General features: G+C 43.1%; 1 protein-coding gene across 1 annotated transcript in view; it reads right to left on the reverse strand.

Moving 5' to 3' along the window:
* The window catches only part of LOC146811737 (syntaxin-1B-like), a 314087-nt gene that overhangs the window by 58275 nt on the left and 230413 nt on the right, over positions 1-25399 (reverse strand). Inside the window, exons 3-6 of the mRNA XM_085618729.1 lie at positions 24825-24924; positions 17137-17211; positions 14772-14845; positions 6819-6927 (exon numbers count right to left, since the gene is read on the reverse strand). Coding sequence (XP_085474855.1) covers positions 6819-6927; positions 14772-14845; positions 17137-17211; positions 24825-24924 — 358 coding nt within the window. The remainder of the gene's footprint in view (positions 1-6818; positions 6928-14771; positions 14846-17136; positions 17212-24824; positions 24925-25399) is intronic.

Genomic DNA, 25399 nt, shown 5'->3' on the forward strand with positions numbered 1-25399 from the left:
TCAGAGCTAACAGTGAAACATGCCAATTTCCACCCGCTCATGGAACTCTGCAGAATCTCACGGGCATTTCATGTAACTTTGCGGAATTCCACGGAGTGAAACTCCGCGAGGTCTGCCCACCCCTAGTCATTATGGCTGTGCGCAGCTGAGTCTGAAAAGTTAGTTATTGCAACAATGTGCGTAATCACGTAAGACTGTCGTTTTCTGGCACAGGATTTTCTATGTATTAAACGATTTTACCAACCTGAAGGAGCCTTTGGCCAGCATTTCTGGTTTATTTTCAGTTTTGCTGCCTGGGAGAAACTCAAAGGATTTCAAGGAGGAGCTTGAACTCTCTAGGCCCACGCACAGTTTCTGCAGTCTGTGGCTGCCCATGTGTTTTCTACTAACAGTGAGGAAGGGCTGTGACTGAGGGGGTCATTATGGTGTCGGACTGACTTCAGTCCATCTGCCATCGTCTCGGGGAGGGAGACCGCTCACCCTACAAGAGGGCAGTCCCACAGGTGTTATTGAGATGCGGCCGCCACCACGACGGCCTCAATTGCCACACTTAACATTGCGGCGGGTATAGCTGGCTACAGCACCCGCCGCAATGTTAAAAATGCCCTTTTAAAATGTCCCTGCTCTACATGGCAGGCACCATGTGGGGCCTGCACATGGTGTAGGGAAATGTAGATGGGCACCATAGGTGCCCCCAGGACCCTTGCTCCAGGCCCAGGAATGAAGGGGGGCCTGCCACAGGCCCCCAAATCCGTTTCTGCCTGACGTTTCATGGCAGGTTCACCGCCAGCAAAATGTGAAATCAATCCCAACGGCGGTGCCTGACCGGCACCACCGTAATACTGGGCAATGCGGCTGCTGCCACAGGCGGTCGGAAAATGATCGCCTGTTTCTGCACGCCATTGTAATCTGGTGGGCGGAAAAACGCAGTACAATGGCGAAGGGCCTGCCACCGACAGGCTGTCAGTGGCGGGCAGTCCGTCATCGTAATCACCCCCTAAGTCAGAAGGCAACAGAAAGACAACTCTAGTGCCCATTTTGGGAATTGAAGAGCTGCAGGTACTTTACAGTGTATTATTAGCTGAATGAAATAAGTATTTATTTATTTTAGACGTGCGCACATTTTTTTTATTATTACTGTTGCTACATTCATTTTTGTTTCAAGTTTATCATGCAGAAATAAGAGATTTTCATATCAGTCATTTATTGGTATGGAAACAGACAAACCATCAGGGTGGCTTTACATTTTTGAAGAGACTTTTTTCATTTGCATTATGTTCCTAGTAGTAAAGAGAGTTGACCATTTTGTTGTCCTTTGTTTGGTGCATTTGTGTCGTGTGGGCATTTGTTGCACCAATGGAAGTGTATGCAACTTTTGCTTATTGTGCTGCATGTCTGCTTTACTGTTCACTGGTGTTCCAATATGGAATGGTATGGAATGAGAGTATACTGATCTAGGTTACATTATGGGCTGTGGCTGCTATTTTAGGTGTTACAGATTTCGGAATATCAGTATACCAGTTTATAGTACAAAAATATTTCTCTAGTATGATGGGGGTTAGATTTTTGTTTTAATGTCATGTATTTTGGGGAAGTGCATGGACATATTACTTCTGCTTTTATTGGATGCCTTTGACGTGGGCTTTAATGGTGAATGCAGAATCCGCTTGCCAATCATGAGCGCGAGACCTCGTGACTCGGGACCTATTTGTTGTCGGTGGCTTCTTTGCAGTTGGCAGAAAAGAATCCAGTCAGTTAAGACGACAACAGCCCCAATTAGTAAATTGAAGCTAGTTGCTTCCACTATTGCTCCCCTATTTACTAAACTGATCAATGCTTCCTTTGAAAACGGTATAGTCCCGGAGAACTGGAAAAAAGCCACGGTCAAGGCCCTCATAAAGAAACCACACTTGGATCCCTCAGACCCCTCCAATTTCAGACCAATCTCGTTGCTTCCAGCTATGAGTAAAATAGCCGAACGAGTAGCAAATCGGCAACTTTCGGATTTTTTAGAGTCCAACCATCTTCTTCGCATGTCCCAGACAGGCTTTAGACCAGGACAGGGGACTGACACCGCTTTGTTAGCCGTTGTCGAGGAAGCCAGAGGCATACTGGACGCAGGAGGATCAGTGGCAGTGATCCTCCTCGACCTGAGTGCCGCCTTCGACACGGTGGACCATGCAACCCTTGTCCAGCGCCTTGGCCTAAGGGGAGTGGCCGACTCCGCCCTGGCCTGGATATCATCCTTCCTCAAAAACAGGTCCTTCCAAGTAGCGGACGGGTACTCCGTCTCCTCTGCTCAGCTTCTTGGGTGTGGTGTGCCTCAGGGATCTTCCCTGAGCCCCACACTCTTTAACGCCTACATGGCTCCCCTTGAGGATGTTGTAAAGCCGTATGGCATTAAATCAATAATGTATGCTGATGACACCCAGCTGATCGTCTCCCTTAACCAGGCGGACAATGCCCTGTCCAACCTGAGCAGCTGTCTAGAGGGGGTGCATCAATGGATGTGCGAATCAAGGCTAAAATTAAACGGGGAAAAATCGGAAATTCTCCTTTTAGGGACCTCCAACAAAATTCCCACTTCCCTTCCTTGGCCTCCGTGCATGGGAACACCACCCATCCCCAAGTCCGAAGTCAAGAGCTTAGGGATTTGGCTTGATCAGGATCTAAGCTTCAAAACTCAGGCGAGAAAAACGGCGGGAACTTGCCTCGGCCTGATAAAGATGGCTCGGAAGATCTTACATTTACTGCCACTCCAGTCCAGGAAACTCTTGCTGCAAGGGCTCGTGAACTCCAGACTGGACTACGGAAACGTCCTGTATCTGGGAGCCCCAGCATCGGTGACCCATAGACTCCAATGCGCTCAGAACGCAGCGGCGAGAATCCTCACAGGAACTTCAACGAGGAACTCAGCTAAACCAGCTCTCAGAAGTCTGCACTGGCTGCCAGTGAAGGAGAGGGTCAATTTTAAGACCCTGTGCATCACCCACAGAATTCTGCACAATGAGGGCCCTCCCATACTCAGGACACTGGTGACTCAACAACAGTCGAGTCGCCATCTGAGGTCCAACTCTCTTTCCCTCGCCAATGTCCCCAGAATCAGGAAGGCCAGATCAGGAGGTCGCCTGTTCTCCTATAATGCTCCTAGATTGTGGAACGCCCTCCCCCTTTCCCTGAGGCAAGAACACAACTACCTCAGGTTTAGGAAACGCCTAAAAACTCTACTGTTCCCCTGAGTTCACCTCCTGACCCTTCCTTCCCTCAGTTCCGTAGTCTTTTTCAGCGCCGGGATGCCCCAGGGTAGCTGCGCGCTTAAGAAAACATAAAATCAAATCAAATCAAATCAACAGGCGTGAGTCCTGGTATGCCGGTTTCGATTAACGCCTTTTGGTGTTTTAACTGACTGTATTATTTTCTGCCAACTGCGAAGAAGCCACCGACAACAAATAGGTCCCGAGTCGCGAGGTTCCGCGCTCGTGATTGGCAAGCGGATTCTGCAGGCACCATTGTAGCCCACAACATGAGTTCCCGCGCCATACAGTACTTATAGGAGGCGAACGCCCTCCTGATCGGCTGCAGATACAAGGCTGCGCCAATGCCTAGACGCTCTCATTGCCTCAAGGGGCGGCTGTAGGCTGTCATCCTCCCCCGCCCATGTCCTGATGGAGACCTGCACTGACTCACTAGTAGTACAGACCCTGGGTTGAAACATTGACAAATTCCCATGGACCAGCCCTAAGGCTCTGTGTTGAAACTTATTAATTTAATTTGCAGAAGCACTTTTTCCAATTGTTGTTCCCTGGCCAACAATCTTTTTGTACATATTTTAATCACCTTGTAAATATTGTCCACCATTATTGTATCACCGAGCACTTGATGTCACCTTTCTCACAGTTCACAATATACTTCACCTTGATTGTTGACAGCCATACAGAAAATGTTGGGGTATTTACAAAATATAAATGATGTAATTTATAAAAAGTGACTAAATACCCTATATGGTCTTAGCATGTGTTTCTCTGATTTAAAGCTAACACTATATAACTCAGTAATTTTTCGACTGCTAAAGGAATGTGTAACACCCGACAGAACCATTGATTTTTACATAATATAATAATACACCTAAACATAATTTTAATGCCATTTAATTGAAAGTTACATAATTTAATTTATTTTCTAATTTTCCCTATGTGTTAGAGTTATTGTCCTCCTTCATTTTTTGTTGTTGTAGTGTACTGCAGTGCCAGTTGCTGGTGATGTGTATTTTGCGAATTGCAATTGTTTTACTCTTATGTGGGTGCGCGTTTTGTATTAGTATGTCCTTCCCAACCCCCTCTTTAATTTCCTTTAACCCAACTCATTTTGTAGTCATTATTACCCATTTTCCTACTACTCCCCCTTGTACCACGCAAATTTGCAACAAAATGCCATACCTCCGTGTATGGCGATCTCCACCACTGGGGTGCAGATCTCCTTAGAAATCGGTTAGGAGAGATGGAGGTGGAGATCTTCAGCTGGAGGTTTAAGAATGACATTTTGGAGTGTGTAAAGGAGTTTTGCCATATGGACTCCAAAGTAGCTTTTGTGAAAAGGCTGCATAGTCTGCCTGGTTCAAACATGGCTGCTTGTTACCAATAGTATCCTCATAAACAACAATGTTGAGGCTAAAATGCTGCAAACTGAAGACATCAAACTTGATGTGAACGACATTGTTTAAAGGAAAACATCCGTGACATTTTGCTTAGGATTTGTATCCTGCTTATATCCTCAAATGGTTTTACCTCAGTGTGAGGGAGGCTTTGCAGAGAACCACAGGGAGAAGTAGGTAGACTATTAGGTTTTTATTACAAAATGTGCAGCAAAAGATGACCTGCCTTTTAGCCAAAGGGCAAGCATTCTGATCAGTGACTTGTATCATGGCCAATGTGCAGCTTAGTGATATTGTTTATAAACTTTTGAACCCTGAATAAATAAAATAGTCGTGGGTGCTGGCGCGTCTGCATCATGATGGCGCTGTGTGTCCTTTAGTCTGCAATTGGATAAAAGCTCCTTTAGTATAAGACATATTTTTTTCTTTATCGAGTTAGCTGTTGTTTCAATAAGGATAATACGTTGTTTAACTCTACAACATACATTTCTGGTAGAGTTTACAGATTTGACTTAAGGTGACTTCATCAGCTATGAAGTGAAAATTATTCTAAGTTAAGGAGGTGTTGTTTCTAGGTAGCGAAGGGAGGTTTGTATCAGCATTGTGAGGGCCTAGATTATACTCTAGGAGTATCCTTAAGATAAGTAAGTTTATCAGTGATGCTTTCAAGGGAGGCAATGTAAGAGGGCATTTGTGGTTTTACTCATTAGTGTGTAAAAATCGGGAAGGTAGGATTGATGTCACTTCCTTTGTTGTTGGATTACTCACATTTCAAGATGGGAACAAAGATGCAATTTTTCTAATGATTATTCATCTTTATTGAATAAGATACTGAAATTATTATTCATCCAAAGAACCTTTCAGTCAACAGGAATGATGCTAGAATAGAAATCATCTTAATTACGATATTACAATCGATTGGGAGATTTCTGGTAGGAGTCCAGTTTCAGGTATGATCCACACAGTGAGTGAATTCTTGGAAACAATTAATAAGTAAAATTTGCTTTTACTCAAAAGTTCAATAAAGTTAAAGTATTTGAAATGGGGGTTTAATCATAAGTCCAAAAATTATAACCCCTGTCATTAGCACCTGCTGTTTCAAGAGTTTTTCTTCAAAGCCTTGGTGTGGAATACATGAGGCAGTGGGGCAAGAGACAGGCAACTGCCCAGTGCTCCCTTTCTTTTATGAAGAGCAAAATTGAAAGGCCATTTAACCAATTTTCTTCATTCAACCCAGCATACAGCTCTAGATGGATGTTGAAAGTGCTTAGGGCCGTGTTTAGATTTTGTTAGATGGGATACTCTGTCAAAATGAGATCGCTATCCATTCTGCTGTAATACAAATGCCATAGGCTATAATGCACTTGTAATATGGCAGAATGCACATCCGCCATGTTTGTGTGCCAAACTCTAAGTAAGGCCCTTAGTCACCTTACTTACAAAGAGTTCATGAGACCAGATGGTTGGAAAAGAGGAGCTGGAGCATGAGTTGTGAGGCAGGAAATATTGTGCTAAGGCAGATGAATTAGGAAGGGCACATAAGATCATCCCCTGTGAAATGAAACTGCAGTCCATTCAACACAGCAGAAATGTTTGTGCTGCCATTTTATTGTATTGAACCTGATGGAATGAAATGACATTATCCCTATAATCTCCATCCCACAAAGCAGCTCTAAACAGATGTTCATAATTCCTAGTTATGGTGTGTATGTTCTTATTTAATATATGCTAGCAAGCTATAACTCAAGTAAGCTTGATGTTTACCTGTATTATATACCCAAGGATCCTCTTGGCTCTATAGTGGTTGTATGTCAGACTATGTATACAAAAGTATAGTCTAACATATATGTGTCCTAAAGATTGTTTACAAAAATATTGTCACATCGGGTGTACATTTTCTATTATTACCTCCAGTGAGGCGATATTTTTGTAAATCATTTTTACTACACAATATTTATGTGAGACGATATTGTGATGCTAAACCTCTATAGGTATACTATATCCATGCCCTGTAGTACTCTGAAATTCATCATGAGTGAGGTTTTGTGACCCTATATTCTCACTTTGATCACTGTGACCCATTCCATTCTCCAGTACCCCCGCCTCCAGGTTCTTAGCTTGTGATCCCCTTTTCGCCCCCTGGCGTTGGCCATGCAAGGCAACCTACTGATCTCCAGCTGTCTCTGGATCCGGTCCTTGCAGCGGTCTCGATACTTGGACTGAGTGGCGTTGTACTCCGACATCACTTCCACAAATTTACGCGAGAGCGTAGAGTGCTGTGGGACAAGGGAAGGGCAAGGCAGAGAAAAGGTCGAGGCGAGAGGAAGACGAAGGTAGCATAAATGGTTCAAGGAAAAGAGAAGGGAGGGAAAGGTAGGAAAGGTGCATGGCAAGGATGGAAAGGGTAAAAAAATGCAAGGGAGGAAGAGAGAAGGAAAAAAGACATGGGCAACATGAAAGGAGGGAGAAATGATTAGAAGTTGGAAAGAAAAACATAAAGAAAGTGCAAATGGATAGAAGGAATGGGGCAGAAAGTTGAAAAAAAGAAGGGAGAGCAAAGGAAAGAAAAGGAAATGACGAAATAGGGGAAATAAGGGAAGGAAAAAATAGGATAAAAAAAGCATTAAACAAAGGGAACGAACAGGTTGATAAGTTGGAGAGAACGAAGGGAGAAAATAAAGGCAGCAAGAAAGAGAAGCACGTCATGTGGTGAAATGATAGGAAGGAATATTGGAAGAAAAGAAGTGATATAGAAATGCAAAAAAAGGGAAAATCAATCAGCAGAACAACGAAAATTAGTGAAGTGGAAATCGCATAAAAGACAAAGAGAGGAAAGAAGTTTTCAAAGTGATAGAAAGAAGCATAAAGAGAGGAAGAAAAGAGAAAGAGAGACTGAGCAGGAGGAGGAAAGAGGTGGAGAAGAGGGGAAAAAGTGCGAGAGAAGGAAAGAAGAGTAAAGGAGCGTTGAGAGAGAAGGAAGCATGAATAAATGAGAAGTGGAAAGAGCAATGCATAAATGTATTAAGACAGACCGACAATGGATGGGCAAGGATGAGCAGCACAAAAGAAAGTGATAGTGGAAGGGAGAGAGAGAATAAGAGAAATTAGGAGCCAGGCAGAAAACAGGTAAGAGAAGGAGCCAAGGAGGAAGGACGAGAGAAGGAGAAACAAAAAACAGTGAGAGGGAGAGAGAGAAACAACAGCTGATTAAGTACGAGACAATTCCAACATTTAACAGAAAGAGCACAGCCTGACGACGGTAGTAACCCTTTAGGGTCATTTTGGTAAATATATGGGTGGACATGTAGAGATTACTTCTGCTTCTGTGTAAAACGTATAAACTCAATGTACAGTTTTTAGAATATTGGTAGCTTTTCCACTCAGTATTTCAGCTGAGTGGCTCCAGGAGGAACTATCATCAACACAACCGGAAGCTCTGCTTGGACTGGACAGGGTGAAGGAAGCATTGAGGAACTGATTTCAAGCAACGCTTTCCATTGCACACACAGTGGTGGCTGGCTGGGGGCAAACGAAGTGATGGCTGTACAAGCCAGAGGCACGGCGAGGCCAGCGGCAGTGGGAAGGTCAGCCGTGTGGCACACACCAGTCCAATATGTGACCGGCTCATGCCCTCGGACTGCGACATTGCTTTCACAGGCAATGAATCTGTCGTTAGAGCCAGAGGCGGCGCTGTCTCTGAGGTAGACCTGGCTGTCCCTGGATCTTAGGGTTGTATTTTGACAGCTGTACTACTGAGCTCCGCACACTCAGTTACCTTCTCTGGTAATGTACATGTAAAAACAGCACTCGCTAACCTGTTTTGTTGCAAGTCGTCTCACTAAAATTGAAGCTGCAGTGAACCTTTGTCAGGCTGACATGGCACACAAATCGAAGATGAGAATTGTTTTGGAAACTAAGCGGTGTGTGTGGTAATATTTTTAAAGTTGACACTAGCACTAATATCTATTTGCATTTATGTGTGTCCCTCATGTGCAGTGTGCAAGACGGACACTGCTCCTTGATACTTCACATGAGAAAAAAACATAACACACAGAGTTTCTAGTTGAGCTTAAAGCCAGCAGAGAATGGGGGTATGTTGATGAAGCTCCACAGGTTCTTCTGCATGTAGACCGGTTTCAGTGATTAGAAGAAGGGGCTGTTTCAGGAATGGTATCTACATGGAATCCTCTTAGTTTGGGTTCCTACATCTGAAGTTATCCTTGTATATGGTCACAAATTGGCCTGTTTCCTGTTTCCAGAGTAAGTAGGTTGACTTTGGCTGGTGCTTGATGGTCACCAGTGTCTTCTTTCTTTAGGACCTTGTGCATTGATGACTGTATTCCTAAGCACCAGTTGCTCTGAGCTTGTTGAAATCTCTTTGTGGGGTGTGAAGTCATCTCATTATTTGAATGCAGCTGGATCAGTCTCGCTGCCTTGTCCTGGATCAGGAGCAACGGGCTGTCCACATGCTTAAGATGGTCGAGATATACTGGGCATCAACTCTCGAGGGTAGTGACTTCATGTAGAACCTGGTCTTCATTCTTATTGCCATCACCTTACAAACAACATCCAATTTCCAGGGTATTCTTGGCTAACCTATTTCTATGAACTAGTCATGAAGAAGCCTAAGTCCTGACTGACCCACTTCTTCAGACGTCTATCTGGCACTTTGTCCCAGGAATCTGCATGTTCATTATTATAAGGTCCTATAGTATCTCCTGTTCTGTTTCCAAGAACTGTGTCTACTAATCCGTTAACTATAAGTCAAAAAGGAATTTTCCCTTTGGGTTTATTCATATATCAGCCACCTGTTTCATAATGTCACCATTCACTCATTCAAATGTACCACCAATATCACTAAAATAGTGCCTTAACACACTACATGTAAAACAATTTTGCTGGATTCAAATAATCTCCACTTTCCTTCCCGGTCAAATGTTCTGTCCCCAATCACATGTGTATACAATGTGCTGGTTCTTCACTGGTATCTCAACTTGCCTTCCCTACAAACGAACGCGAGGAAGAATCTCCAAAAGCCAGTATTTATATCGAACAGGCACTATTGGGCAGTCTAAAATAAAGGCATGTTGACATACCAGCGAAGAACCAGCACATAGTAGACACATGTGATTGGGAACAGAACATTTGACCGGGAAGGAAATTGGAGATTATTTGAATCCTGCATACGAATTAATAAATTCATGCATAGAAGGATGAAACCATAAAAGTGAAACAACATTGGTCCACAGGATTATGGGTCTACACTAAGAACTTTAAGGAATAAGAAAAATTTGAGCCCCAGCTACAGTGAAAAATAAATTAACTGTTTAATGGTGGGAGAAATCTATTTTTCCTGAAGAAGGTGGTTGTGAACAATAGGAATCCACCGAAACGTGTCGATGAAAACAAATTTCTGCACTAAATCGAGAAGGCATTGAGCGACACTGTACATTTTACTTTCACTTTGCTCAATGACCACAATTGATTAGTGACTCTTTGAAAACCAATATGATTGTCTAATGCATTCTCCCTTTTGATGCTTTTATGACCTTATGTTTTTATGTACTCGTATAAAATGTTCATATAGGGGTGTTTATATTTTTTAAAAAGTCTTCTGCTTGTGTGGTAAGAAGAAAGTAAAGAGATAGTATTATTTTCATTGTATAACATTGAGGTTCATAGTCACTGTGTTGACAATAAGAACTTTATGTTCTAGAAGGATGACAACCTGATCACACGATTATTTACACATATTTATTTACCTGTACAATAGATTATATGTTTTTATGAATAAAGCTACATAGTTTGACATATATGGTGTTATGGCACTATTTTAGTGATATTGGTGGTACATTTGAATGAGTGAATGATGAATTTATGGAACAGGTGGCTGATTTATGAATAAACCCAAAGGGTAAATTCCTTTTTGATTTATAGTCGCTTCTGGTGCCCTGTCCCTTTGGTGATGGGTGCCCCTCTCTTTTACTTTTGATTTACTAATCCATTAACTCCAGCTACTAACGCAGACGCATCAGGAAAAAATAACTCTGCTCTATCAAAGAGGTGTTTGATAATCCATTCATGCCGCTCTGAAGTGTCTGCCTCTGAAACTGTTATTCTCCTTAAGAATCCTCCCCACAAGTGAGACCCAAACAACAGGTAATTTAACAGCTGGAGCCCCAACCAATCCTGATTAACACATCCATGATCAGCAGACATGTCTGCCAACCTGTAAGGCTTACTATAACAGACAAAACATAGGTATAGCAGCAAATCTGCAACTATAAGCGACACATGAGGACTTTTTGGCTAAGCATTTCTACAAACAAATCAGTGAATATCCACATAATCCTAGGTTTATGTGCAGTCACAAACATTTTGCAAATCATTTCCCTCCTGGGAAGTTCATCCTGCAAAGAGCAAGAGTTACGCCCTTTTCGTGGTGGGAAAGGAATAGTACATCTCATACTTCATAGAAATATAGAGGAATTGCATACTCTACGAGAACACTGTTTTTTCGTTGGTAAAAATAAAAATATATATATATATTTATGATTAACAAAAAGTGCTGTGGCAAATTTTTACTATGCCTATTCTAGACGAATGCCTGCCACACAAACGTTTGCAGGAGTATATATAGTGGACACATAAATCTAGGATTTGCATGAATCTAAAGGCGTAGTGTAATGGGCTTATATGAATCTCCAAAAATGCCTGAATATGCACAAATAGCAGTCTTACATTGAGATAATAAAAACGTGCATATTTTGGATGGATCTGAGTGTAACATCTCAATTTAATAAACTGGATTGTGGAATTTCAGTGCTCAAAAGACAGGGCTACATTCCTTTTCTCTCGAAGACGCCCCTCTAAGAATTAATTAAACAATCTTCTAGTTTCCTAATACTTAGATTCCAGATACATCCCTCTGTACAAGAGGTGTGTCCGTTAATCTGTTAAAAAATAATTGTCAATTAGAGTGTAAACTTCTCAAATTCAATCCCTTTATCAATGGCCAACGCTGGTGCCATAGTAAGGGTGCCATAGACCCTATTGTAAGCAAGGACTACCTCCGCCTTCAGATGATTAGATAGTAAAAGACCTAACTCTGTTGTGGTGCATTGCAAACCTTACACCGTGGGCTCCGCACCTCTGCAGCTAGTGTTGGCCACCTCCATTAATCCACTTTAGACAGGCGGGTGATTCTAATATATGGTTGTATGACATATACATTGAAGTCGGTACATTTAAGACAGCATGATGTTGAATGTAGAGATGGGGTTTTCAAAGAGCAGCCACTTCAGGAGAGCAGAGTTCATTCTTTAAGTCAGACTGGTTTCATCATTTGATGGCTCAAACCACTACCCATGATGAGGAGATTAACGCTGCATGCTTTAGGTGCTTCATACACATTTCACCATCTCTGAAAAAAGTGGTGAGCCATTGTTCAGGGGTCTTCTTCTGGGGTATTAGGCACTCTGGTTATTCCTCTCGCAAGCTTGTGTTTTCCGGAAATCTTTGAAAGCTTTCAGAGACTTTCACAGTTGTACATAGAGGCTGAACTTATTTCCAGATATTGAAAATGGCACAGGGTATTCCATCTGTCAGGGTGACCGAGGAAATTACATCTGCCACTGTGATGGACTATTGCCCACTAAATTTAGAGAAAACTGCTGTCCCTGAGGTAGACCTCTGCACAGTGGTTCCTATCAAGGTACAACAAGGTTTGGTGGACTGCCACCATTGGTTTTGGTGGCTGTCGAAAACTTTAGCTTTTTTAAAACAAACACCCAAAGTGGAAGTTTATTATTGAAAAACAAAAAAACTGTGATCCCCACATTCAGAGAGTTTTACCCTGGGTGTGGGGTAGTTATTTCCTTTTTTCTGTCCCTCACTGCTATGTTATACAAGGCGATGAGACAGAAAACAACTGAATCACAAAGTCTACCCTAAATAGGGTGGGTGGTGTAATGCCCTTCCTCTGACTGACCGTCGGAGGACATTTTTGATCCAAGAACCTAACACGGTCATTCCAGTCCTAAATAGCGAGGCCAGGCCATTTGTTTAGCCGACAGGGGGCTGAATCACATTTGCAATGGAGTAACCTCGCCACTAAACTCTAAATTACCCCCTTAATCCATTAAAAACACAAGAGCCAGTTTTCTTAGTAGCCTGCAACTGATGCTGCTGAATGCCAGGGATGCCACAAATCAAGGATGTCTAGTCGTGATTCCACTTTATGCCTGTTTCCTCATCTCTTGCTCAAAGTTTGATACTGAAGCACATCTTTAGCTACAGGTGCAAACTGAGCACTGTCTGTACTGTGATTCTGTAACAGTTTTTGAAGATTAGCTTTTTTCAAGAAAAGTATTCTTTCCATCCCCCTAGAGACAAATTCCATTGCGAGAAATTAGTGGAATCTCTAGATTAATTGATAGCTACATACTCTATCTGGGCTTGCCACTATGAAGATTCAAGCAGATCTAGAGACCCCACAGTCAAGGACGTCAACGAGGAGTATGCAAGTATAAGCTAGGGTACGGAAAGTAAACAGGATTCTTGGAACCTTGGATATTTTCCTTAGTTTCTACTCCTTGCCCTTAACTAGCCCCATTGCAGCAAATAGGAGGCAACTGTCGTGCTAAATGTGGGACAAGAGGTCAAAGATATGATATCACTGGGGTCAGAGGGGCACATGATATCACTTCCGCCACCACTGACATTTTGGTGAATTTACAGCCATGTCCACCATCCCCCCCCCAGTCTAAGAATCCTTGGAATCAGCTTGCTCTGCGGTGCCGTGGCCAGCAAAAGCGTTCATTATGGTCCATATCACGCAATGCTTCTCAGACATCGTTTAATCCAGTCTTTGTTTCACTTAATGGTTCCCAGCACAAGCTCCAAGGAACCCGCTGCTTCATAGATCTCTATCCATTAAACATCCTCGCAGAGAGTCCTCCAATTCCAACATCAGCCTAGAGTCAACCATTTTATGAACTCTATGTTCATCTCTCCAATTTTCAATGGGTAAGGACATGCTTCCTCATCAGCAGCTTTTACCTAACAAAGCCAGGAGGACACGTCATTTCCACCATGCCCTTGGGCTTGCCGACGCTGAATGACTAACAGAGACACACTGGTCTGCAGATATTTATAGAACTTGGATCTTATTGCTTCAGCTGTTAAATAGGTGAAAAGCTGAAATCGCTCTAGTGATGGGACATTAGAACAGGTTCTGTGCATCAGACTTTAACATTTTGAGGAAGCGTACAGAAGCAGCAGAGACCAAAAACAAAACACTTTAAAAAAAAAAAAACATTTCAGGCACGAATCAAGAGAACAAAAAAAGAAGAAATGCATAGGAAACAAAATATTGGCAAGCAAAAAGAGAAAATCGTAAGAGAAAGGGGGTATGAAAGCAACAAAAAGAACAAGAGGAAGAGCAATCAGAAAAATGAGTAAATAATGAGTCAAAATTTAAAACTAGGGAAATGGAAAGCAAACATAAGCAGAACGGGAGAAGTAGCTCAGCAGAGGGGAAAAGAACAATAAACATGCATAAAAAGTGGAGGGGGGAGAGAGAAATGAGAGAAAAAGAGAACATAAATGAGCACAAAATAGAAAAAATGAGCAAAACAACATGACAAACAATGTGTACAACAATAGATTTATTTCAAAGAAACAATTGGCAAAAAAAAAAGAGAGAAAATCTATGGTACTATGAAATCATGTTTTAAAAGAGAAGCACGTATATCTAAGATAAAATGTGATAAATGAAGATGAAAACCAGCACAAGAAACAAATGGGAAAAGTAAGAAAAGCAATTAAGGGGAAGGAAAATAAGTCAGGATTGTGAAAAAAGGCAGGACAAAAAACACAACAAAAGAAAAAAAGAGATGAATCTAAAATGCTAATGAATAAACTCCACCCCATCAATGAAGTAACACAAATTCGAGCAAAATAAAGAAAATGATCAAAATGTTGGAAACATGCTAATTGTGAGAAAAAGAGAAGAACCAAAAAGTAAAAGGATGTGCATAGAAAGAGGATGACTGGGGGTGTCGTTAGGAATTTGTGGGATTTTGAGCAAGAGAGTGTTGGAGGCAGGCGGGGGTGTTACCTGTGTTTTTCGGATCCTAAGGTGAGCTGAGGATCGATTCGACTCTTCTTCTTGTTCGATGCTTTGTTCGATAGCTGATGAGAAATTATAGAAAGAAAATCTAATAAAAATCTCAGAGAAATGCCAAGCCCCCCTGCTTGATATCAGTGGCCTTCCCCAAGGCACAGCAAAAATAAAAATAGCACTGCTATGAGCTTTTAAAACAATAATGTTATATTTTGCAATCACTGGTTGGTCTTAAAGAAGGGATTGTGTTATGAAGCATGTGCTGGGTGGCTACGTTTTTTGAAACATCGCGTGAGATACACGGAAAGAGATTGTTTCACTGAATTTTGGGGATATGAATATCGTGGAACCACTATGCATGCGATTCTAAATGCAATTTAAAAACTTCACGGTGCCACTCAGGACCTAAATGTTGCCATAGAAATTCCTCTACTAAAATTCTATTCCCTTGACTGTATAGACCCTTGTAATTACTGCCCTATTTCAACTCTGCCCACTCTGGCAAAAGTACCAAAAATTGGGTTGACTGGTGAACTTCAGCTATTCATCTGTTATTTGCTACTGGTCAGGAAAGACCAGATAATGGGCAGTTGAATGGAAACTCCCTTGTAAACATGTCGGATGACCTTCGAGGCTCGTTGGTGGCTTATGAACTGAAAATCACACCATCCTAGAAAACAGGCAACAAAGTCACTCTCTCACTATGGGCATCCTCCATCCAGACAGACCTGACACAATGTGACTGCCACCTTTCTTCTCGGAGCTTTTCAAGATCACTCGTGAGACGGCATTTGTACTCTACTTTTGGAATCTTCTTTTTTACTTTTAAGGATGCTACGCAAATTAGCTTGAAATTAAAGTGTTGTCAGCTCTAATTTTAGACTGTTCCTTCACCACACATCTGTTAGTTTTGGATAACTGGATGTGTCACATGTTTTCAAAACGAAATCTATGCAGTAGAGAAATTCTGCATTTCAACACTTTACCAAGGCTATCTAACCCAGATGAACTCAAAATGTGTCCAAGCTCTTAGCCGGGAGCGGAAAAATGTGCATAGTGAAGGACCTGCCATGTCTTGCAGCCTAATGTTGCATAAACTGGCAAACCAGGCTAATGCCATGTGAGATCTCTGAAGGACATTTTCTCAGGTTTGAAGCAACCTCAAAGAGTGGAAGAGGAGTGTATTTTGCACTATCGCGGCAGTTCTAAGTCACTGGCATAAAACTGTTTCTTTCAACGTATCAGAAGCAAAAAGTAGCAAAGACTCCCACGCAGAAGCACATCTCCATTGCTGAGGCTGGTCTCCAGTGAACGTCTCCAGTGATCCAGTGTACTGGCCCACTATGGAGCCAGGAGTGCAATTTATGGCTCCCTGCATTGTTCATGCAGCTTTGTTTGTAAGCCCGACTGGAAAAAGGCGCTCAATTTCCACCACAGGTGGATTGGACACGTCTTTCTACCTTCTTGCTGCTTTGCCCCAGAGACTGCTAAACCATAATATTGAGATTTTAATATTGACCTCCAGCAACATTGCATGCAGAAAGCTGACCATAACTATATTGTCAAGGTAAGCGTGTACAGAGGAGTTGACATTTTCTGTTTGTAACTCCACATCTACGTACCTTGACGATATCTGTCATTTTAAGGTACGCAGATATAACATAGGAATGGTAAATGCTATGCCTACCTTGACAATAAAATGGTAGATGATATTCCGCATTCAATATTGTTCCAGCTCGATATTTTGCCATTCGATACTGTGAAATGATTTTCCTGGCTCTCTATGGCTGACCCAGGTCCTTCTGTCTTGGAAACGACTCAAAGCAGCGATTTTGACATCAATCCTTTAATTGCTCCATGGATCCATGCTTTTAATATTGCATCAAAGCCACCTCTGCACAGTGGTGTAAACTGACGAGTCCCCCTGCAGGATAGTGTGAGGGCCCCTGAAGCTCTCAGATCTCATTGACACTGATAGACTTTAGACTGAATGCCCCTCTCTGGAACGGGGTGGAACCCGCGCCGCAGCGGCCCTCGTTATGCCTCTGTGCAGTTGGATGTAAGAAACCATTTTTTGCATTGTTCCCACTAAGTTACAGCTTTTTAGCCTAGTAATAAGAAGACATTCACATTATTCCAATCTGCCTGCACTTATCATGGGCAGATATTTCAGAATCCCAGAGCCAGCACTTGTAATTAAATGGGGGATTTTATTTACATGGCTGTCACCAAGCCACACGCCCACCTCTTCAGGCCCTAGCCAGACCCTGGAGGCACTTGTGTTGTGTAGTGTGTGTTTTTTAACACTCGTCTGAGGCTGATGGAGTAGGGGGGCTTCAGTCAGTGTCTCTCTCTTTACCTTTCAACTTGGAGCGCACTTTGTTGGCCGTCTTTTTAATGTCGGCTGTCAGGTCCTCCAGCTCTTGCTTGGTCTCTGGAACACAGAAACAGAGGAATCAGGAACATTATATACAGAGAGGCGTAACAGCATACTCTTCACTTTCATAAGTTCCAACCCCCAGCGCCATAATCAGAGGGGGTGGGGCTTTGATGGTGGCGGGGTGGCTGCGGGGACGTTTGCAGTGGCTGCGGGGACGATTGCGGTGGGCTGCAGGGGTTTTGGAACAGCCTAGAGTGCTAGTGGGGAATAAGATGGCACAGGCACTTTTTCTCAGTAGGATACCCTAGGCGCGATGGATATGCACAGATGCAGTTTCTGTAGATCACTCGGTTATAAGACTCAAATTGCTGCACACTTATAGGGTCCATTAAAGCTGAACCAGCCTGCAATTGCTCGGAGTTCCTTCCCATTCAGAAGTGGCGTGGCCCGGCAATTTGGACAGGGATGTACCTATTGGAGCAATCCCAAAGCTGATTTGCATATGGGTGGTCCCATATGTAGTGCCAAAGATAGCCACAAAATGATGACATTCTTTCAATTTAATTCAAGTATTTCACCCATAATCAAGGTCTCAGACCACAGTGCAATGCATTGACCCACAGCCACTGCCCCTTCCCTCTGCAGCACAAAAGGGAGGGGCACGGATGGGCTGCAACCCCTTGGGACATCTTGAAAATAACTTGTGGGCATGCGTGGCCATCTGGACAGTGATGTGTAGCCCATGTATGTCTTTTGTTTCGCAAATGTGGGTCCACTTAACATCTGACCTGGTTCTGATGCAGATCAGCATGGCCAGCACAGCGTGTCCAGATGCTTATCTATGCCCATACTTATTTCTATGTGGAAGAGAACAATGGTTCGGGATGGCCTGAGAAGGTCCAGTGAAATGAAAAGCCCTAAGGAGGGCGAGATGATTTAGTATAGGTTCAAGAACTCATATTGGAGAGTGATACTTAATATAGAGAAACAAGGGACAGGGGAGGTCAATGTATGACAATTATTTATTGAACAAAGATTGAATTCAAGTGCTCACATATTTAGTGACAAGAAAGCGTGACGTGCAGGTGAGGGTGGAGTCTTTAAAAGAGAACATCGCATTGGCAACAATAGAGAACCATTTTTAAATAAAATTAGTACAGAATAGGTTCGAGTTGCATAGGGTCGACGGCGTTTCGAACTCAGTTATTTGAGTTCATCATCAGGACAAAATGTGAGCATATGAACTCTAAATGTGAAAAAATACAGAAAAAATAAATAAATAAGCAAGTACAAAACATAAATTAGTCCCTGAACTGTAACGAGCATCACAATCAATTAATGAGCGGTATGTGGTGTTCTCCAAAACGTGATGCAATTACATAAGGATGAGAAATCGGTAACCTGGCAGTGTCAGCAAAGTCATGGAACTGAGCAGTCTAGTGCCCCGAAGGAATGCGCAATTACAAGAATATGAGGTTAGAGACTCGGAGTTCATAGTGATGAAGTAAGTTATAGCGCTAGGGGCGGAGGTAGGGGCATTATTGCGCGCGCATGAAGTGGAACACTTACTGAGCATATGAGCGGTAGAGTGACGGGGTAGTCGTCAGTAAAAACGTGTTCGTCGCGGTAGTGAACGTCTTGGTTTGAATCAAGAGCCTAGGAAAACGGAGTGATTATGGGATACAACTGGACAAAGCGCGTGGTGATTAAAGCAAAAATACCGCGTGGTGTTACGGTAGTGAAGACACTTACTGAACTAATAAGCTGGGTCCAGACTTCTCATTAATTTGAAGCGCGGTGTCTGTGCCGAAATTTATTCCAAGCAGGTATCAGGAGGAAATTGCCTGAGGAAAAAGGGGGGGGGGGGTTTTGTGTATGTTAAAGGGACGTAGTACGGTGTGTGTACATGTAATTACGGGGTGGAGTCAAGGTAGAGCGAGGACACTTACTTAAGGTAGGAGTGTAATCATGCCTGCTCAGCGAGTAGAGGCGCGTTTTCGGTGCCGAGGAACTCAACCTGTAGAGGAGGATGCGGGAGGTTACCTTCAGGCGGATATCAAAGCCGCTAGTAAGTGGAGGAAAGGGGATTTAGTTTTAAAAGTACTTACTTAATCCATGCGGCACTCGGTGCATTCAATGGGGGTCACGGGGTGGAGCGAATCCTGTGTGCGTGTAGTTACGCGCGGTGACTGGCCGGGAAGTGGGAGGGGGGGGTTTTATTTATGTGGCAGGGTTGCCATTGGATACTCGAGGCGTCTGCAGCTGCGCCGATCGCAAGGTGTGAAGGCCCAACAAGGGTAGTAGGCTCAGGGGGTGCCTGTATGCAATTAAAAACGCTAGCAATTAAAAACGCAATCCACCCACTGGTTCGATGCCCCCGGAAGTCATTACCTTCGAACATCTCGTACTTAAAGACTTCAACAACATAAAAACTAACTACAGGTTCACTCCCTTCAATGTTAGCCTTGAAGAAAGACATAGTCTCAACGCTCTAAAAAACCTCGATGACGTGGTGATAAAACCCTGTGACAAGGGAGGCGGTATCGTCCTACAGGACAAAACCGCCTACGACAACGAAATCCAACGCCAACTCAGGAACACGTCACACTATGAACGCCTTATGCGCAATCCTCTTCAAGACATCAGTGACCTCATCCTCACAGCTACCAAAACAGCTCTAGAAGAAGGCTACATCAGCAAACAAGAATTTTCCTTTCTAAATAATAAAAACCCTAGGACTCCTGTCCTATACACTCTTCCCAAGATCCATAAGAATCTGGAAACTCCACCAGGCAGACCGATCCTTTCTGGTTGCGGATCCATTCTAGAACCTTTAGGGAGCTACATTGACTTCTTTATAAAGAATATGGTACAAGACACCGCCACTTACGTTAAGGACACCACTCACTTTATCAACCTAATTGAATCCCAGCCCTTTGACCCCCAAACTGAACTCCTGGTCACTCTGGACATCGAGTCACTATACACCAACATTCCCCAAGACAAAGGCATAGAAGTTATCACTAAACATCTCAATCTACGCCCAGCACCTCATCGGGTCCCAACAGAATTTATCATCTCACTCCTGGAAATAGCCCTCACCAGAAACTATTTTATGTTTGAAGACAAGTACTACAGGCAATGTAAAGGCACTTCAATGGGGGCCATTTTTGCTCCTAATTTTGCCATACTCTTTGTTGATGACATTGAAAATAAGTTCATCCTCAACAACAACAACCCCTTCCTTAACAAAATTCGCGTATGGCGAAGGTACATAGATGACGTCTTCATGATTTGGTCTGGCACTGAAACTGAACTCCAACTATTCAGTGCATGGCTCAATAACACCCAGCCGGACCTAAAATTTACCTACAATTTCGATAAAAACAAAATTGACTACCTAGACGTTACGGTCAAAACGTCCGAGGGTGAACTCTACACTACCCTCTTTAGAAAACCTACAGAGCGTAACACCCTCTTACAGTACGATAGCTGTCATCCCAGGGCTCTGAGAGATGGCCTACCCTACGGTCAATTCCTGCGTATTCGCAGAAACTGCAGGTTCAAAGAGGATTTCTTCCAAGAGGCTGAAATCCTGTGTAAAAAACTCACCAATCGGGGCTACCCTAGACGTCTAGTAAAGAGATCAATGAAACGAGCATGGTACTCACATCGTGAATTCCTGCTGCAACCCAAAGAAAAGGCATCCCTCAACAAAATCACATGCGTCACTACCTTCTGCTCGGTTAGCAACAAACTCACCAAAATGATAAAAAAACACTGGTCAGTACTGGGCCCATTGGAACTCAATACAGGTACTCCACTCTTTGCCTTCAAGAGAGGACGTAATATTAAGGACCACCTAGTTAGAGCCCAGAAACCAGTGCACAAGGACAATACTCTTCACTCTTTCCTTGGCCTCCCTCCTCTACAAGGCCACTATAAATGTAACAACTGTCTGTCGTGTGATTCCACCTGTAACACCCAGTCCTTTGAATATAATGGCACCAAACACACTTTACAGTTCTTCTCTAATTGTAATTCACAAAATGTGATCTACTGTATAAAATGTCCCTGCCAACTACTCTATATCGGGCAAACCACGCAGAAAATCAAGACTAGGATCTCGCAACACAGGAGCAGGATCCGCTGCAAAATACAAACGGCACCTCTTGTGGAACATTTTCTGGCCAAAGGACACTCAGAATCCGATTTCACATGGCAAGTGATTGACAGCCTACATCACAACCACAGAGGAGGAAATCAACAGCAAATCCTTAACCGCATGGAATGTAAATGGATTTTTAAATGCCGCTCCATTGAACAAGGACTTAACACTCTGGACGAATACAGAACCATTCTGTAACCATCTTCTGTGTTCAAATATGCCATTAACTCTTGCAACACCAGTCTCTTCTTGCCAACCCTGAGACCTCGTACATGCGATTCTGTACTCTTGTATGTAAAGCAACCTTTCTGTTTCTTATTGTACTACTTGTATATACTTGAATGTAGACTAAGCGGGCAAGTAATTGAACACCTACGCTGCCTTTACTAGCTTGACGATGCAATTTAGTTACTGCACCGCCCAACACACCCCCTTTGGCCCTTTTGTCTTGACCCCAGACTTAAGAATTCTCAACATTGTGTGCCCACGGTATGGAATCATGCTCTATCACAGTAACTAGTAACTCGAGCAGTTCCATCTATGCTAGCGTTTTTAATTGCATACAGGCACCCCCTGAGCCTACTACCCTTGTTGGGCCTTCACACCTTGCGATCGGCGCAGCTGCAGACGCCTCGAGTATCCAATGGCAACCCTGCCACATAAATAAAACCCCCCCCTCCCACTTCCCGGCCAGTCACCGCGCGTAACTACACGCACACAGGATTCGCTCCACCCCGTGACCCCCATTGAATGCACCGAGTGCCGCATGGATTAAGTAAGTACTTTTAAAACTAAATCCCCTTTCCTCCACTTACTCGCGGCTTTGATATCCGCCTGAAGGTAACCTCCCGCATCCTCCTCTACAGGTTGAGTTCCTTGGCACCGAAAACGCGCCTCTACTCGCTGAGCAGGCATGATTACACTCCTACCTTAAGTAAGTGTCCTCGCTCTACCTTGACACCACCCCGTAATTACATGTACACACACCGTACTACGTCCCTTTAACATACACAAAACCCCCCCCCCTTTTTCCTCAGGCAATTTCCTCCTGATACCTGCTTGGAATAAATTTCGGCACAGACACCGCGCTTCAAATTAATGAGAAGTCCGGACCCAGCTTATTAGTTCAGTAAGTGTCTTCACTACCGTAACACCACGCGGTATTTTTGCTTTAATCACCACGCGCTTTGTCCAGTTGTATCCCATAATCACTCCGTTTTCCTAGGCTCTTGATTCAAACCAAGACGTTCACTACCGCGACGAACACGTTTTTACTGACGACTACCCCGTCACTCTACCGCTCATATGCTCAGTAAGTGTTCCACTTCATGCGCGCGCAATAATGCCCCTACCTCCGCCCCTAGCGCTATAACTTACTTCATCACTATGAACTCCGAGTCTCTAACCTCATATTCTTGTAATTGCGCATTCCTTCGGGGCACTAGACTGCTCAGTTCCATGACTTTGCTGACACTGCCAGGTTACCGATTTCTCATCCTTATGTAATTGCATCACGTTTTGGAGAACACCATGTACCGCTCATTAATTGATTGTGATGCTCGTTACAGTTCAGGGACTAATTTATGTTTTGTACTTGCTTATTTATTTATTTTTTCTGTATTTTTTCACATTTAGAGTTCATATGCTCACATTTTGTCCTGATGATGAACTCAAATAACTGAGTTCGAAACGCCGTCGACCCTATGCAACTCGAACCTATTCTGTACTAATTTTATTTAAAAATGGTTCTCTATTGTTGCCAATGCGATGTTCTCTTTTAAAGACTCCACCCTCACCTGCACGTCACGCTTTCTTGTCACTAAATATGTGAGCACTTGAATTCAATCTTTGTTCAATAAATAATTGTCATACATTGACCTCCCCTGTCCCTTGTTTCTCTATATTAAGTATCACTCTCCAATATGAGTTCTTGAACCTATACTAAATCATCTCGCCCTCCTTAGGGCTTTTCATTTCACTGGACCTTCTCAGGCCATCCCGAACCATTGTTCTCTTCCACATTGTATCACCCCAGGTTCGCATAAGGGGTACCCTTGTTCCTTTAAACTCTCATACTTATTTCTAGGCAGGAGCTGGTGTACATTGGAGCTCCTACCACTGCCACATGTATTTACCTCTGTCTTGCCTTTTTTATTTTTTAGAACACAGTTCTGCATGGAAGTGCTTCCACAGGTCCCTTCTGCAGGGATGGCAGCTACTATCATTGCTGATGGTCAGATGGTGCTGTGCTAACCCCTTTAGGCACTAAAACACGGTGCAGAAAATGCTGTAAGGTAGCTACTAGCTGCAGAAACATGGGGGCCACAAAAAATGAGTTGAAGAGAGACTGGATGATAAACAGCAAAAGAGACATGAAGAGTTGGAAGTGGTGAAGAAAGGAGAAATAGACATGAGAGCCTAGAGACCCTAGGGTAAACGCTTAGCTGTACAAAACCCCAGTAACATAATGTAATATGATCTGCGATGGGGAAGATGAGGGACAAAACAGGGACATAAATGCATGTAGATATTACAGGTGGGTAAATATAGTAACAGAAAGAGAGGAGTAACGGGAGAAAAATGACGTTAGAAGTGCAGTATATGAAGTGGGGGGAGAGAGAGTGCGAGAGAGAGAGAGAGGGAGAACGCAAGAGAAGGAGGGAGAAAAAGTTCAAGGAGAAAGCTCAAGAAAGAAAGTGAAAAAGATGGAAAAATGAAAGCGATAAAGTTATGGAGAAAGAGAGAGGGGGGAGAGATAGAAAAAAGAGGGGTTTGTGAGTAATACGAAAAAAGGAAGGGAAGTGGATGATGGGCAAGACATGATATACGACAGGTGTTAGTAAATGGCAAAGGAGGATACAGTATGAAAGTTGGGAACATCTGCCAGGGATGAAAAAAGTGCAAGACAAAAGAGAATGAGGTAGATAAGAGAAGGGAAATCGCACATGAAGGAAGAAAAACATAAAAAGAAAGAATGAGACAGGCGAGGAAAGGTAGGAGTACTAGAGAGCAAACAAAAAGAACAGAACGGTGAGAGAAAGAAAAAGATACAGACATAGAATGAGATGAATTGAGAATGGGAAACAAGTATTGAGTTAATGAAATTAAGTAACAAATGAGAGTAAAGGGTGGTAATGGCAGGACAAAAGAGAAAACAAAAAAGAAGGAAATTGGTGATGATAGGAAGGTGAGAGGGAGACACTAGAAATAGGAGAAGTGAACAGTGAAAAGGCTAGAGAATAGGATAATTTTAGGGAAAGCGAAGGAGAAGAAGAGAAAGAAAGTAGGGAGGGGCTTGAATTGAACTGAAAACACTAGTGAAGAGGAGATCGAAGGATACAGGTGAGCATGGATAGATATGGAAGACAGAATGGACAACCCATCTTCTGCTTCTCAGAGCATAGATTTGGGATATCTGAGGAATGCCTCATGATGAGTTGGGCAGCTGTGCCTTGTCTTCGGTCATCACCTTTTCCTCTTTGGGTATCACCATACTCACTTTCATCTGGGTTAGGGGAGGCCAAGATGGCGCTGTGCTGTTTCTTCACTTGTTCCACATCTTCGGATAGTTTTTCTATGCACCCGCAGATCTCCTCAACCTTTGGAGTAAGAGAAAAGCACATGCTTTACTTACACACGGTTATTATCTACAGAACCCTAAAATAATTAAGTGATCAGATTTTCTGCTTGCAGGATGTACAGTATGACTTTAGCTAAAAAATTACTCCTGTGCCTTGAACCAATTATTTTTTTGTATATCTATTGTTTTGCAAGAATCAAGTACAGCCTCTTTAAGAAGCTAAGCATTACTTCATAAATCACTCCATCACTAATCGGCTTCTTGGTCACTTAGGTTTCCTGGCTGAAGAAGGCTCTATAATACCTTCTAGGCAACCCAATCTTTAAACATAAATAAAAATCTGAAAACCAATAGACCCTAGATAAGGCCCAGCCACAAACTGTTGCACATTTCATTTGTGGGATGCATTTCGTCCTTGAACCAGTCCTTTTGTTGGTATTCCACACCCTGTGGCCACCACATGCTGAGCACAGTCTTTGGCCATGCGCAGTGCG

Source organism: Triturus cristatus, chromosome 7, assembly GCF_964204655.1.
Source record: "Triturus cristatus chromosome 7, aTriCri1.1, whole genome shotgun sequence".
In the NCBI taxonomy this organism is placed as follows: Eukaryota; Metazoa; Chordata; class Amphibia; order Caudata; family Salamandridae; genus Triturus; species Triturus cristatus.